Below are 17,291 nucleotides of genomic sequence, written 5' to 3'. Positions count from 1 at the left end.
GTGATTTAGTTAACTGATGCCATGGTGTTGTCAGTCAGAGACCACTGAAGCCAAGTCCGATGTGATCATCTTACACAGAGCTTCTGAGCGGTGGGTGGGTGTTTGAAAGCCCCCTTTCCTATTGGTGGATTACTGGTGAGTCTGCACTCGAAAACAATGACAAAGCACAACTGGATCCCAATTTACTGAAAAAAACAGGAAGCGTGAAAAGCTAATAATAATATAAATCAATAAAAGTACATTCCCATCTCATATCATGTCATGTAAAATGAAAACAAGATGTTGAGACGCTCAGTGCATTCTTTACGCTGGTAGTTAAACCCCTTTGCGGCACTTGGGGGCACAGAAGAAACTCAAAAACTCCAGAGAAATCAAAGACACATGTAAACTGAGAGCATGCATGAAGGAAATGTGTCCGAGCCCCTATAAGATTTATGGATGATTTTCATGCCGAAACAACTGCGTGAGAATATTTTACACCTTTGTTTTCTCTACAAACTGAGGGCTACAAAACAGATCAACCTATAGTATATACATGTTTTTCCATCAGGATAACGTTTCCATGTTTTTAAACCTGATATGCATTTGTTTTATCAGGTCTGTGTAAGATGTCGCCCCCAGGAATATTATTCTTCTAAAACCCGTAGAGATAAAACTGTTTGAGATTTTGGATTAAGATATTACGTGTGGTGCTTGACTCAGGGGGGCCGTGTTGTTTAAAGTGTTCTGTGTTGCCTTAAAAAAAAAAAAAAAAAAAAAAGCCACAGACAAGAGGAGAAGAAGCAAAAGATAAGTGTTACATTCATCTAACCCTTACTTTTTGTCTTGTTTACCTTTATCTGCATAGTAGTCATTTTACACTTGTGTTCTATTGACACTCGCTTTACTTCGTCATTGTTTGGGTTCCAACAGACCCAAGTAATGTATGTGCAAATAATAACAATAATTGCAAATTCAACCACGTCTTTCTTCCTACAAGTATCTTCTTTTTCGCCCCTTGACCTCATTAGAACCCAATAGAAAAGTACTGAAGCGAAACCTTTCCATTCGCCACAAACTGAGCTTCTACCTTTAATGAAACATCACATGTGTATAAGCAGTTCTCATAAAAATCAGGGGAAATCATGAAATCTCCAGGTGATTCAATAATAGCAAGTGTTGTTTGAGATGTTCACAAAGGAAAACTGAACATAACTTTAAATGCTAAGTCTGCATGAATACAAAAGAAAAATAGGAAGAAGCTGATTCACTTTCCTTCATGAAAGACCAGCATTTTCTGCACAATTCAGTCATCAACTTCTGCAATTTTCCTTCTCTAATTATAGTATCCCGTTTCTTTTATCTGACATGTTGAAGTGTATGTATGCCTATGAGGAGGTGTGTTTGTCTTTATGTGTCTGCCAGTGATCGTCACGAAGGTGATGCTTATGGCCAGACCAACAGGCCCAACCCAGTGATTAGAGAGAGGAGAAACGCCTATCCCCCATCATTCACTGAAGTTACTGTACTTGACCCCAAGGGAGACCCACAGAGGTATATGACAGGGCAGGAATATCATATCCTTTATGAGACACACCCTGGCATGCAAAGGGATTGGGATGTAGAAGAAACATAGAGGGGGAGAATGAGAGCAGCAGCTGATTAAAGACGGGCAGACAAAATGCAACAGTTGACAGTAGCGACGGGTGGCAGACAGACTGCCTGTGTGTTTTGTCTTGTATACAGATCTGATATGTCCCAGTCTAATGTCACTCAGTCCCTTTAAGCTCCAATTAGTTTGGCTTTGACCTTGAGATCATGCTGAGGAAATTAAAAGACCACTGCGGAGAGAACATATATTTCCTGCTGGGGAGGAATTCCTTCACCATCCTGTTATTGCTTTTTTTTCTTCTTCTGGAGTCGTTCAAACCTAAAGGGCTGCACATTAGTTTCACATTCCTCTGTTTGCACTTCTGAGAGATTATGAGCAGAGCGGCGTTTTGAGTGACGCAGACTTCGTAAATCTGCTGAATGTCCGAGGCAGTGGCATTTGGACTCCATCTGTTTCCTCCAGTATTCGCGTATGTGTTTACAACCACTGGAGCAAACACAGGTGTAACTTCAATCCCGAATAACAACAACACACAGTCAGTCATGCTCTCATGGAGTCTCCGAAAGTGGGACATAAACCTCATAAACATGTGTTTAAGCAGCCGTGCAAACACACTCTCACACACACACACACACACACACACACACACACACACACACACACACACGTGGCGAAATCCTCAACCCCTATTCTTGTGTTTCAGAGAGGTAACACCATGTGGCTTCCACACTATTCCAGCAGGCTGAAGATGTGGCTGCTGACTTTCATGTTATCTGGTGTTATATATCCGTCTTCTCCTCTGTCCCTTAATCTGTATTCTTTGTTGCCTGTTGTAGGTCATCCTCTCATTGTTTTTCATGTCTTCGTTGGCCCTCATCACATCGTGTTCCCCTTTATCTGAATGTTTCTGCTCTCGTTCACGGCCATCACTTGTCCAGAAACAGCAGGAGAGGGATTTCTGCTGAAACCTTGAAGCCAGCTGGGGAGCATAATGTCAAAGAGGAAAGGCAAACTCATGAGATCAAGGTTTCACCAATCTTAAGGTGTATTTCACATTTAATGACATGGAAGCTCAAGAGACCGCTCTAATTAGCCAACACCAGAGTGAATTTGAGCTTTACTGCCCATTTAGAATCCATTAGATGAGGAAAAAGATTTGCTGGGCAGGCAGGACAGAAAGAAAGAAAGGCTCCTCCTCAGTAGGAGTTCAGTCTTTTACGAGCCTCCTACTAAAGACACAGGTCATAAAAGAGCCGCAGAAAGACTTGAGTGTGTGAGGAAGCCAATATTTTATGCCTCTATTCAAGGGTGACAGGAAGTGGTTGTGTTATACACTTGTGCCGGCAGTTTAACGAGGAAAAAACGAATTGATGCGAGAAGTGCGTGTGCATGCGCGGGACATGTGGGTGTTTATATCTAATATACACTGAGAGTGTATCGTGTTTGTATCCACTGTACACTGTGAACCACTTTTCTTCTGTAGAATTCAGGAGATCATAGATTATTATTATTACAAATTAGATTAGAAAGGTTTTGCAAGTGAAAAAGCAGCTGAAATCACATCTGCGGCCTCGCTGTGAGCCTTTTTTCTTTTGCAGTGACGATGAGATCGGTGGAAAGGCATAAACATAAGCCATCTCTTATATCATGTTTGACGGAAGGAAGAAGAATGTGTGGAGAAAGAAAAGAAGATCTTTCTGATTCTGCTGCATCGATTTTGATCAATCATGAGTCTGACAATGTTACAGGAGTGCAATGCTAGATAACTGGAGTACTCTTCAGAAAATCCTTAAGCCTTCTCCTTACTTAACGTTTGATAAATACAGTATATAAATATATATTAAGATATGCATGAAACCTAAGTCCTGGTGCAGTAGGCATTGTTACGCAGCATGAGTACATTTTTGTATGCCAATTGGATGGCATGCATGTAAATACTCCTACAGTGTGTGTGTGTGTGTGTGTGTGTGTGTGTGTGTATGCATGTACAGTATGTGCAGAAGAATAAGTGTGAATAGGAAAAACACATGCACACACACACACACACACAGAGGAACAAATAAGTTAGAGGCCGTACATCTGTTGCTTCGTGTTCTCTGTAAGTCAGAGCTTACAGAGCTTCCACTGTCCTCTACACATTATGTGTCCAGTACACAAAAGCCTACACACTTTTGTCGTGGATGCAAGTGAGTGCACACAGTCATGACAGTGACATGCAAAGCAAGCACACATATATGTATATGTGTGTGTGTGTGTGTGTGTGTGTGTGTGTGTGTGTGTGTGTGTGTGTGTGTGTGTGTGTGTGTGTGTGTGTGTGTGTGTGTGTGTACGTGTGTGTGTGTGTGTGTTTTCTCTAGTTTCTCCATCATGCCTGTACATTACAAAGGGGCTTTTGCACATGTATGTCGGTGGATTTATCTGCATGTTATGAGAGGAATGCAGCAGCGCAGAGGGCTGAATGAGTCCTACGTGTGAGGCAGCCGGTCAAGTTGGTGTTAAGGCAGACGACTTGGGTCGCCGTGCGTACAGCAGTGAGCACCAGTCCAGTCAGACCGGAATTCCTCAACTCACTGATGTCCCAACTCAGGAGGGAAAAGAGATTTCATAACTATTTGATTTCAACTGCCAGCGTCTGGCCTGTAGGCAGTGAGAAGGGGTTGAAATGTCCGATTCAATTCCTGTTGACTCTGCTGTTTTTTGAATTATTTGAATAATTTTGCACCCCTAGTCTTATCTGATAATAAACTTCAACATATACACATTCATTTATTATTGTACATCAAATACCAGGTAGTTTGTTAATGCACTAATTGTGATGTTTCACAGGATTGGTCAAAGAGTAAATTGATTTCATGAAGTCAATAATTAATATGTTTTGTTCCTTGTGTAAACAGACAGCAAAGAAATAGCCCAAATTAAAGACTGAGAGGACAATTTGTGATTATCTTAAGGTGAGAAACAGCTCTGATATGAATCCGAAACAACAGAACATTTGGTGACAGACTTTGCCCTCAGTGTGCAGCATCCCTCTTACAGCCTTGGATGACAGCAGCATGATGTCTGACTCTCCAGGTCTTGGACTGGGATGACCCATCTTGGCTCAGGTTTGGCCTTCGCTCCCTTCTCTTCTGTCTGGTTGCTGTCTGTCTGAGCTTGATGTCTCTGGCAGGAAGGAATCAGAGTTTGCATCATTCCTCCCATACTACTGCCCAGCAGCCTTATCATGAAAACTGGCTGCATTGCACAAATGATTGTGATAAACTCAAGATTATCATTTTGCCAGCAGACGATGGATTTCCCCCAATTTAAACATATGTTATCTGTCTGTGGTTTTGTCTAAATTCCTTAAAAACCATGAGCATAAATGTAATTTAAGGAGTGCAAAAACATACAAAAAAATCATGCCAGGACTATATGATTGGTCAATTTAACAAAGATATTCTCAAAAGACATTTGTTGGCAGAAACAGGGCAGGGCGGATGGAGTACATTATTTATTTTCTTATCTCTCTCCCTTTCTGCATTTTTTTGACCCACGACACTGAAGCTCTGCAGACCTTCTCCTCCTCCCTGCAGTTAGACCTGTTGTTCCGAGCTTCATTTCTGTTGAAACATAATAAGGATGTTAGCTCAGCTTTGATTTCCCTCAGCTGTCCAAGGAAGCTCCTGGTGGATCCACCTGTGGTGGTCTCAGGTCTGGTGTATTGCAGCCTAACATATAAGAGGAGCACATGCACATGAGCGCACCACAAACATCACGACCCTCCTTTAGCATCTCACATTCCACATGCACTGCCACTGATTCAGAAAAAGTGAACCAATTGTAGCGATGAAACACTGCAGAAGATCCTACTAAATAAAACCTGCTGTGTGATACGATGTGAATCTCATCGTGTTTGTCTGTTTCTCAGGTGCTGTAGTCTCTTGCCATTCATTCACACGTTTACATTACTTTAAATACAGAATAACCTTGTGATTTATCAAAACATATCTGCAACATATGTGCATCTTCAGGCAATGAGTGTGAGAGGAGAGAGACACAAGAGACACAGAGACGTGGAGGATACACTTCAGAGACGGCTGATCAGGACAGAGAGAGAAAATAAGCACACATTCCAAAGGCCAGGGTAAATGATGTTGCACAGCACGGGGGTGACGCCGAAGATCAGTGGTGCATGTGTGTATGTGTGTGTGTGTGTGTGTGTGTGTGTGTGTGTGTGTGTGTGTGTGTGTGTGCATGCGTGCGTGCGTGTGCGTGCGTGCGTGTGTGTGTGTTTGCATTCCTTTTACATTGACCTCATTGTGAGTGCTTACAGACACATATATGCCTTTAAGTGTGTATGTGTTCGGGTGGAGTGTCTGTGGCCTTCTCCAGCTCAGTCGTGTTGATTTAAGCTGTTCGTTCTACATCTGCTGGACTATTTGCAGTGCTGGTCACTGGTGCATGTCCTCAATTTAACCCCCAACATCCTCTCACTCACAAGTCATGTCCTGCATTCATCTTTTGTCACAAGCTTTTCCACTTGTAGTGCTGCTGTCATCCATGTCCACATGGATGCAACAGCCCAAGCATGTAATCATCAGTTGTAACTGTTGCTTATCATGAGAAAGTAAGTATTTCAGCTGGTTCTACCGTTGCACTCACTTTCCTTTAATATGCATTATAACGTTTACTTAATGCCTAAAGTACGAATAGAAACGACCAGTTCTTGCCTCTATTTGTGATTATATAACTCCCTCTAGTGGACAATTAGAAAACAACAAGAGGAAAATGTTTTTTGTTTGTGTTTCCACACGAAACAGCCAGATAAGGGTAGACAGGTGGGTTGGCTATGGGGCAAGTGATGTTGTCAATGTTGCAATCTGACAAATGCACATCTCTGAACCATGCCTGCATGTTGTTTTGTTTTGGAGTTGCAGACCTGCAGATTTGATACAATGACAGGGGTCCCTGGGAATGCCACAACATCTGCAATAACAATGTTCTTGGCTAAAAGTTCTCTTACGAGAGGGAACAAGTGTGCAGACATCCAGGAAAAGATACTCAGGTGCAAAACTAAAAATACTTCACTGCAGGACACAAAGGAGGCCTGCACACTGTTAGGCTCCAAATAAATAGTTTATTTCTCTCTTTTTGTTTAAAACAGGCATTTCTTGTGGAGGCAGTAATCAACTCAAATCATTTTCACCTGCTGGTGTGTGGGGTTTTCTTTTCCCTTGGGGATTGCTGACCAACAGATGATAATGATTTCAGTTGATTACTGCTTCTACAAGAAAGGCCTGTTTTCCACTTTCTCACGGGACTGAGGCAAAAACAGTGTGCGGACCTCCTTTGTGCCCTAAAAGGTTGTCCACACCATTGAAAGCAACTTCTAAATGAAAGATGTAACAAGTTAAGTTTTCACAGTTTATTCTAACTTTTTTATTAACTTTATTAACAAGAGTTTACAGCCTGCTATTAAGCACTTCTCTAGCAATATGCACACACTATAAGTCATATCTTGCACTTCATGATACGAGTATGTACTGAAGGAGGAAAGCATCGGTGGGAAGAGAGGAACTGCATTTGTAGAAGAGGAACTTGGATCCAGTAATAGATAAGAACCAAGGGAAGTTAAGTGAAGAAGGAGCTATATCTGGAAATCATATCGCCATGACCGTGAAGTACAGAGGTCAAAATGACATCTTAAAGTCAAGACGATCATCTGTCGCATAAATAAACACGTGATCCTGGACAATGTGCTATTCTGCAATAAGAATGTTATTTGCAACACTGACACTTACTGAGGTGTCTGTCACAAGTTGACATTGTTGGATTACAACCAGTTCTACCAGACCACCCACTGGGTTTGGTGTTGCAGCCACTAGCTTCTAACCTAATTTCTTCAGTCTAGGCTGAAGGTCTTTTAGTCATGTGAAATACAGCACATCCATTCTCATCGGACTTCCAAGTTGAGTAAGTCTCCCTCTGCCGTTTGGAAAGGTTTCATGGCACTAGAACAGCAGTCTAAGTGCAAAAGTTCAGTGTATGTAGTACTGAAGAGAATCATGGCATCTTGGTGGGTTCATTATTCCATTTAAGTCAGAGTGAAACATCCTGTTACATAATCAGTCTGCAACAATACTCCTCGTCTTGGACACTATTAACCACAAGTAAAAATGTAAGTTGTCAATCAAGTTTTTACATCTTTGATACGGGATCATTTTATTATCAAACCATTCAATGGTGGCATCTAAATGGAGCCATGTCCAATGTAAACGCTGCATTTTAATACGTGAAAAATAAGCTCTAATGGAAGAACTAAAAAATAAATTGTTGCTTCAAAGAGTCATGCCAGCTCATATGCTTTATTTTAGTTTGTGTGCGTAATGTGAGACCCTGACATTGAATTTTAAATTAATATTTAGGCAATTTAAAATAAGAGTCTGGGAGCATTTGTTTCAGTAGCACCACTGCAAAAAGATGAAAAGTCTTTTATTTATGGAGTCAATTTCACCCTGTGAATTTTACAGCCGAGTTTCACTAGACACCAGCAGCTAATATTCTTCGACACTGACCAGAGAACAGTGTTAAATGACCCAAACAGAAGGACTTCTCTAAATATAACACTTTTATGAAAAACAAAACAAATTAACACATTTGAGTTACAGAAAACATAGGCTGAAACATAATACATTAAATTTTAAGATTTAGATTTTATAACAGATCTTAATCAATAGTTTGTGAACACAGATGCTCCTGGGGCATTTTTTACCATTAATAAACAATCGCACAAATCAAATACCAAAAAAAGCACTGATTGAAATATATTTAAAAAGAAACTAACAAGCATGGAAAACGACGTGAATGCATTTACTTTTAAAAAACATTTTACTCATCAGCAAAACTCCAAACATCTCTTTTATAAAGACTGACGTCAAAAAGGAGCCTCAAGCTATGAAGAAATTAACTGCAACAAAGGCAAATTTAAGGAGAATGGAAAACATCCACAATGCTTCAGACGAACTGGGAGACTGAGAGAAGACTGGTGAGGTTAGGTCCATTGACCCAGGTGTCTAGAAAACATCTTAATCCACAACACAGAGCTCTGACGTGACTCCACTACAGGCCCACCTGCACATACAACACATTCTTGGCAAGCAGTTGTGTTAGACTAACAAGGTAGGTTGGACTGAATGATAAATACAAGGCAGGAGAACACTACATCACGCACACACAAAAAAAAAAAAGGGAGAAGCGATGAGAAAAACAAATGTCTCCATCAAAAAATGGATTGGAATTGTGTCAAAAAAAGAATTCCTGGTTTAAAAAAAAAAAAAAAAAAAATGTACAAAACAAGATGGTCACATCCTTCCCGATATGACCTCCTGAAACAGTCCCACTATTGTCTTCAGACAGACATCAGTAGCGTCGGCCAAAAGCTCCACCCTGCAGCCCGGTGCCCTGCATCAGCTGGTTCTGCCTGTTGAGAGCTCCGGACAGGGACTGAGATGTTCCTGTGTTCATGTAGCTTCCGCGGCTGGTGGACAATAACACACAGACGCACAATGATCGATACTGTTCTATAATAATGCAATGTAAAAAAAAAAAATAAGAAAAAGAAAAAAGGATAACATCAAAAAAAGAGGCGTAAATACTCACTCACCTTGCTATTCCTCCACGTGCCATGTGGCTCTGGCCTGGGATGGCCCCGTCTCTACCTGGGGACACATATATGGTGGAATAGTTGAGAGTCTATATTGCCATTACATACTAAAAACTCTATAGTTTCAGGACATGTTGCACAATCATCCCTCAGCTTGCTACTATAATTATGCCATCTTGCACTCCAAACCACAGAGGGCTAAAAGCTACTTTGAAATGTACATCATGGTTTCACAAAAAACCTTCAGTCTAACTAGCAATACAATCATTCCACACATAATAAAACACAAGTATGCATACTTTGCCATGTTCTGTCTCCATCTACTTTCCGACTAGAGTCCCAGTCTCGACCGCCTTCCCTAAGAAAATAAATTATAAAAGATTAAAAATGTTCTTCCCTCCCGGAAGAATGTCTGCACTGGACACTACTTAGGTTTTTATGTGGCTCGAGCTGAAGCCAGCCTCACCTGGTGTTGATGCGTTTGTCATAGCCTCCGCTCCAGGACTCCCGGCCTTCTCTGCCATGTCTTTCTGACCTGTCTGAGAAGTGCTGAAAGAAAAGACACGAGACAATTCATTCATTCTGTGTCCCTGCACAGTTGCTACACTTTTACTGAAAACATTCATCCATTGTTACTCTATGAGGTCACACACATGACCATTCAGTTACATGTTCTTCCCATCAAGGATTTATGCCTTAACTGTAGTACGTGCACGAGTTCCATCTCAACTTTAGCGAGAAGAGGGTCAATACTTCTTACCGGCCCGTCTCTGTCTGCAGCGACGCTGCGAGTGGTGTCTCGCCTGTCAATCAGCAGGTCGTCTTGGTACCGGCCCCGGTCTCTGTGATCAATGTCTTGGTAACGTTCCTGACGACCGAAGTCTGAACGGCTGTAACGGTCATCGAGGGCCATGCGCTTCTCAGGCCAGTCGTCTTTCCTGAAAGAGGAGCAGGCAACGACATCCAGCATGAAGTACATCCACTGAGCTGCTCTTTATCCATCCGATATCTACACCACACATTCAGAAGTACTGAAGCTCTCACCCTTATACTGCTAATATCTTGTGATTTCATGATTCTGTTGTTATTTACCTGCCGTCCATATCGTAGGGCCTCTTAACAGAGCGGCGGTCCTGTTCATAGCGCAGCTGCTCCTGCTGCCGCCGCAGCTCATCGCGCTCCCTGAGGATCCTTTCCTGCTCGCGCCGCCTCTCGTACTCTATGCGTAGCCTTTCCCGCTCCAAGAACTGACGCTCCATGCGGTCCGCGTCGAGGCGCTGCTTCTCAGCCTGAGAGTCAAACCATTCATGAACACGGTGAGATTATCAAAAACAGAACTCGTGAGAAAGTAAAACTGACGAGGAGAAAATTAAATTGATGTACGGGAGCAAAATTAACATTTTTAATACTGTAATCAACATGCGTTGCCAGATTTGCATCAGATAAAAATGTAATGTAGGAAATGTGTGGGTGAGAGGTGACTAACAGTACCTCCAGCCAGCTCCTCTTCCGGATCAAGTGTTTCCTCTCCTCTTTCTCTCGGAACAGACGGATTCGTTCGCGCTCACGGTCCGGGCGGTTGTCGCGGGTGTCCCGGGTGTCCCGGTCGCTGAAAGAAGATGGCAAAGATCGATCTCTCAGCACCACATGTACAGTTTTGGAAGTATATGTTGTAAATATAGGTCAACAGCGTCCAGTGTTAAATCATATTGTACAAAATGCTGCAAAAGGCATTTCTTCAGCCTTCAACGAGGTAGATTTTAGAGCAAATTTATTTTTTGAGAATGATCCTTACGTGAATCTGCGTCTCTCCACCTCTCTGATCTCTCTCTCTCGTTGTCTCTGTCTCTCCCTCTCTCTCTGCTCCTTGATCTGGTCAAACGACAGGATTTCTTTCTTCTCTTTACTGGGTGACTTACGGTCCCGACTTTTTGAGCTCTGGAGAAAGGAGACAATGAAAGAAAACATAAAATAAAAGACCTTGTACGCTGGCATGTAAATGACCAGGGTGCATCTCAGTAACATCTTGTGAGGAAGAAGCTTTTGTTTACTTACTCGTTCCTTGCTTTTGGTTTTCACGCTGATGACGGGCTCTCCTTTGGATTTGTCCATAACTACAGTCCTCTCATTCCGCCCTGTCAAACAAACAATTGATATGGTCAAGAAAATAGGAAGACGTGTTAAACGGGTGACTTTTATTCAGTGTTCTTCCCCCCCCCCCATACTTTCCCCACATTTCTCACCTTTGCCATCTTTTCCGTCTCCCTCAGCCTTCTCATCAGATCTACAGAAAACATGAACAGTTGAGCCAGCGCAGTATCAACAAACATTTTAAATAGTTTAGTTAATGGTTTACTTTTCTCCCACATAGTTGATAGCTTATCCACACTGAGGAGCACCAACTTCTGTGGTTGCAAGTTACTACTGGGGCATGCCGTGCTAAAAATGTTTGCGCCCGTCATACTTAAAAGCACACCGGACCAAAATAACGAGCTGACGTGGGTTTTTTTTTTTTTTTAGGAAGAGACTTCGCTCATAGATGCAGCAGCTTGTAAGCGGTCTTACTTGGAGTCAGACGGCTTCTTGGGGTCGTTCTTGTCTGCTGGCTTCTTCCCCACGGGCTCATTTTTAGCCTGCAATGTTTAAACAGCAACGTGTTTATTCACAAAAGCTGAATGAACAGATTTCATTTCACACCGATCATACCATACAATGAAAATTAACAATAACACCTCTTTTGTAGGTATCTGATTACGTGTGCTGTTTAACTTAATTAATTTCTGTATTCTAATCTTTAAACTAAATTATATCAAATGTAACAATCGCCTTGTTACCGGACCTACTATTACCCACTCATGTCTCTACTTAGTACAGGCTTCACAACAGACTTCAAGGATGACATTTACAAACTCATTCCCAGGTGTTTTAGTTCAAACTTAAGTTAAAACAACAAAAAATGTAGTTCTGCATAAAGGATTCACTCAGATCCATAAGGTGATTATCTGGGCGGGACCACTCCTGACACTCACCCGCTCCACAGAGATCATCCTGCCATGCAGCTCCGTCCTGTGAAGGTGGGTGATACACTTGGTGGCCTCCTCTGTTGAAGACATGGTGACAAAACCATAGCAGCGAGCCCCGGGGCTCTTGGCGTTGGTCACCACCTTAGCTCCAACAACCTACAGGAAATGGAAATGGAGAGATATATATATATATATATATACATACACATATATATATATATATATATATACACATACACACATATATATATATATATATATATATATATATATATATATATATATATACATACATACATATACATACATACATACGTATATACGTATATACATACATACGTATATACGTATATATATATATATATATATACATACATACATACATACATACATACATACATACATACATACATACATACGTATATATATACATACATACATACATACATACATACATACACACACACACAATATGAAGTCCTCAATTTTAGATCAAACACGGGTGATGTGTAAATTTCCGGCCTTTTGACGACGGTGTGGGTCTGCACAGACTAACCTTGCCATATTTGCTGAAGAGAGTCTTCAGATCAGTCGCTCTAGTAGTGGAAGAAAGACCACTGACCCACAGATTCCTGCTACTGCTTGCTGCAGCGCTTCCAGCGGCTACAAACAATAAATTAATGAGCATATATCCAATGAATTTGAAGACAACTGGGAAAAACACGTTATCCACTCACCTTTTTCATCTTTTGACTCAGTCTTGCCATCTTTCTCCTCAGCGCTAGAGACAAAGAAATAAAAGCAATAAACACACAGCAGTGACATAGCTGGTGTCTCTCCTCATACAGATATATATACTATGTGTTTTATGGTATAATACATAACCGACAGTGACCAGCCCATCATGTACCATAGTGCAGTGATTTAACAGTGAGTAAATGGAACTAGACCATATGGCAATCCGAATCCTGGGTAATAAAGTGGGATAGGTGAGTGTAAAGAATGACAAATGAAAACAAAGACAAATGCACAGAACGTTTTTACCTCCAAAGAGCATCCAAATTTTGCTAGCACAAAGGAGCCAATGCAACAGAGATAGCCATTTTGGTTTCTAGTAGACAGAAAGCAACAAACCTCTTTTTCTGATCATCGCCCTCTACAGAAGAGGACTCTTTCACTGTGGAGGCTGAGTCCGCAGCAGCTTTCTCTTCTGTCTTCTCATCCTCCTCACCCTTCTTAGACCCCATTTCTGAATCAACAGTTTCACCCACGGCGCCTTGTTCGCTTACACTAACGGCCTGCGAGCTTTCGTTTTCAGCGTCAAATGTCTCTTCTGGGGCATTCTGGGCATCCCCAACCTCTTTGGTGGGAGTCTCAACAACATCCATGGCGCTCTCCGCATCTCCAGAGGCGGCGTTCTCGGACTTGGCACCGGTGTCGGACACATTGTCTTCCCCTCCGGCGGTGGCAGCTTGCTCTTCTTCAGGGCTCGTCTCGAGGCTCTGCTGGTGATCTTCGTTAAGTGGCTCAGATAAACAAGAGCCGGCTACTTTGTCATTTTCTACGGATTTAACAGGAATAGAATGGCACAGTTTAATCACTTCTGAAACACAGCAATGGTTAACGAGGAACTGGCAAGCCCTGGATTAGGAACGTCATGACCACTGGCCTGTGCTCTTAGAACTATGTATTAAAACCATGAAGTAGGCTCTAACGAGAGACTGGAAGAGAACCCGGAGGCTGGAAGACAACTAAGCAACTGGTGCGACTAACACTTGGGCTCATTTTTCAAGTCGAACCACTTCACTGTGTTCACCTGATCCAAAGCAGACAAAGAGTTCAGTGCTGAAGAGAGCCACAAGATCAGCAGAGCAGCAGCAGCAGATTCTCACTGCAGTCCATCTTCTTTCAGCCTTTTACTTTCCCCAGTGTCCATTCGTGATGATGACAACAACATGGGCTCAAGTCCAGCGATTTCATATCCAGCTGATTTCCGAGTCAGAGTCTTTAAAAAGCTGTAAATAGTTGATGAGTCTTGATGGATCTTCAGTGTCTTGTTCTTCATGTGGCAACCTAGAAACACGGCAATCACCTGCAACAGCTCACACCTCCCTGACCATGAAATACAATTGCTGTCAATGTGCATCAAATTGTTAACCACCGTTATTTTTACAACGGCAAGAACATAACTGTCAACTTAATTGACATTTTTACCAGGGAAATTATTAATTGTGGTTAACCAAATTTCAACACAAAGCCAGCAATTCCCTTCGGGCTTCCAGTCTCTCTTCCTGGTTGAAACTAAACTAAGTGTTTGCATTCCAAGCTCAACACTGTAAAAAGATGCGTCCACCTTTTTCTAAACCATTTTCTACAGTACCTGTTACTTCTTGCACGTCATCTGCATCTGGATCCTCAGCCTAAAAGAAAAGAATGTCTCAATGAATGTGACAGTTTGTGACAGCTTGTGCATTACCGGAGCTTCACAGGCTTTACATACGTGAGAAATATTTGTGAGGTAACATACCATATCGATCGATGAGCATGTCATATGTTCAGTCTTATCTATCATCTCAGACTCATCCTTCTGTGAAAATAGACAGAAATGCAGTCACGTTAAAACTTGGCATTTAGACAAGATAAAAGAAGAGACACGTTTATAGTCTAACTTCTCACCTCTGGGCCTCTTGCTTCATCCTCTGACTCCACAGTCTTGTTGTCATGTTGTTCATTCAACAGCGCGTCATCGTCATGTTGTTCATTCAACAGCGTGTCCTCGTCATTCGCTTCATTCAACAGCGCATCTTTGTCAGAGTGAAAATTCACGGCTTCATCGTCGTCCTCGGCTGGTATCCCGTTGTCATTCTCTGTCTCATCCAGAACGTTCATGTCGAGGATGTCCATTTCCTGCATGTTCTCGTGGTAATCCTGAGGCTCTTCCTTAATAACAAAGGAGGAAATTTGATGAAGACGCTCACAAAGGAATTCAACAGCGATTCAGAACTTTGCAGTTGCAAAAGCATCATCACAGTAGTGCTTAAGACATGTGAAAATAAGTGAAGCAATCTCACCTGGCCATAGTGAGAGTCCTCCTCGATAGTACTGTCCTCTGGTTCATCATTCTCCTGCCTTGTATCTGGAGTAAATACATTTAGTTTAGACCAAGTGCTCATGTGGGCATCTTACAGGTATCAAAGAAAACGATTTGTGTGTGTGTGTGTGTGTGTGTGTGTGTGTGTGTGTGTGTGTGTGTGTGATTTTCAGGCGATGGGCAATCGTAAGGCAATCCAAAACAAGCGACAGCTCCTCCATTTAAGCATCTAAAAATGTTCTGTAACTGCGTCTACATTTTCCACTTTTGATACACTGAACGCATTTCACTACCAACTACTAGTACTTTCCAAATCCCCATCACCTTTATAAAACAGCTCCCTTTAAGTCTCAAATGAAATTTGACATTCTAAGACTCATAAAAAAAGTCGCATTTGTCACAGAATAAGACAAGCCTCCCATAGTACTAATACTCCTCACTCTAACGTGCCCCAAGGAACTGTACACTGTACATTTTATCAAATGGAAAATAAATACAGTGAAACATATATCATTCAACTCATTTGACAGTATAATCATTCAGTTTTGGTGAGAGACCACTGGGAAAGTTGAATGTTATTCAGGAAACTTATAAACAAAATTAACTTTTACACATATTCAGGTTACACATCCATAAAGTAGGCTTCCACAAATTGCCACGTTATTAGGTAAATTTAGCAAAAACTACCAGTCCAATTCAACAGCTCAGAAATAATAAACAATCCTACCACCATAAAGGTTACATCTGTTTTAGAGTTATTATGGTCATTTTGGAGGCTGTATTTTCTGCTTGGTGCTGTTAATTTGCATTGCTTTAATAACTGATAGATGTTATTCACTCTACATCCATAATCACCATAAAGTTGAATCGGCACCAAAAAAAAAAACTTGTGAAAAAAAAAAACCACTGAGCATTATCCTCCATGAAGATGTAACGTTACCTAATAAAATGACACCGCACACCTCAACTACTGATTACGTTACAGAGCAACTTTAATGGAAAGTGACCTGACTGCACCTGTGCACATAGGTGATCGTCAAGTGACTAGAATATGTTTTCTGTAGTTTCTTAACGCAAGACTGTGAATGAAACACCTCGAGTAACTTAAGGTTACCATGTGACATTTGGGAAACACATTTCCAATATTTTTTTTTTTGCATTTACAGAATCGAGTGCGACAGACATTTACAGTTTAGGTTAAACGGTGTCCACTGGACGTATTATGGAAACTTTACCTTTGGATGTCCGTTTCGGTGTAACCGATTTCTTTGGGTTGGACTCCAGAGCGACGATAATCTCATCAGGATTTCCACCTTCTTCCTCGATGGCCTGTTTAATCACAGAGATGCAGACACAAAAATCATACATGTAAATAGACACGAGATGATAGTTAGTTAGCTATTTGGCGCAAACGTAACGGTTAACGCTAGCTAGCACACAGTAAGGGTCAATAGGCCTTGTAAACTAAGCTAACGTTAGCTCTAAGTGTAGCGTTTACTACGTTCAGGAAGCCACACAATACAGGCCTCGATAGTAACGTTAAGTTATTTGGGTTAGTCAAATCCAGTGCCAGGTTTTTTATACAAGTGAGCAGATAAAGGACCTTCTTCAGGCGCTCGGAAAGCACGCTCTTCACGCCTGTGATGTCCAGGTTTCGTTTCTTCAGCTCGGCCTTCAGGTCGATCACTCTCAGCTCCGACAGTTTGCGGACCTCTGCGCCCTCCGGAACCTTCACGTCTGCGGATGGGTCGGCCATCGTTTTGTCCGTGAGGATATCTCTTCTGGTTTTCAAACAATCCTTTTTTCAATGCTCTTTATTTACTGATGCTGCACTTTATGAATGGGAGCAGCTAGCTTGCAAAAATACTGCAAAATGGAGGCCGCGGTGAGCCAGCCGGAGTTGACGTTACGGCGCAGGCGCAGTACGGTTGTAGTGCAGAG

At 41.8% G+C, this 17,291-nt stretch overlaps 1 protein-coding gene across 1 annotated transcript; it reads right to left on the bottom strand.

Annotated features, from left to right (window-relative positions):
* Positions 1-7,922: 7,922 nt before the first annotated feature.
* On the bottom strand, positions 7,923-17,256 carry safb (scaffold attachment factor B). Its single transcript, XM_068707269.1, has 21 exons — positions 16,954-17,256; positions 16,586-16,679; positions 15,331-15,395; positions 14,936-15,199; positions 14,787-14,846; positions 14,640-14,679; positions 13,394-13,820; positions 12,997-13,040; positions 12,816-12,922; positions 12,266-12,415; positions 11,802-11,869; positions 11,480-11,520; positions 11,292-11,371; positions 11,032-11,174; positions 10,728-10,845; positions 10,329-10,525; positions 9,997-10,174; positions 9,703-9,785; positions 9,536-9,594; positions 9,237-9,291; positions 7,923-9,110 (listed from the first exon to the last, which is right to left on the bottom strand). The coding sequence occupies exons 1-21, from the start codon at positions 17,104-17,106 to the stop codon at positions 8,993-8,995; spliced, it is 2,544 nt and encodes an 847-aa protein (XP_068563370.1). The 5' UTR covers positions 17,107-17,256; the 3' UTR covers positions 7,923-8,992.
* Between the last annotated feature and the right edge of the window lie 35 nt (positions 17,257-17,291).

The sequence above is a fragment of the Cebidichthys violaceus genome, unplaced genomic scaffold (assembly GCF_023349555.1).
Source record: "Cebidichthys violaceus isolate CVI_PGR_0920_01 unplaced genomic scaffold, fCebVio1.0.p SCAF_13, whole genome shotgun sequence".
NCBI classification, from domain to species: Eukaryota; Metazoa; Chordata; class Actinopteri; order Perciformes; family Stichaeidae; genus Cebidichthys; species Cebidichthys violaceus.
The sequence above is the reverse complement of the archived record's forward strand: the minus strand, read 5'-3'. Positions and strand labels throughout refer to the sequence as shown.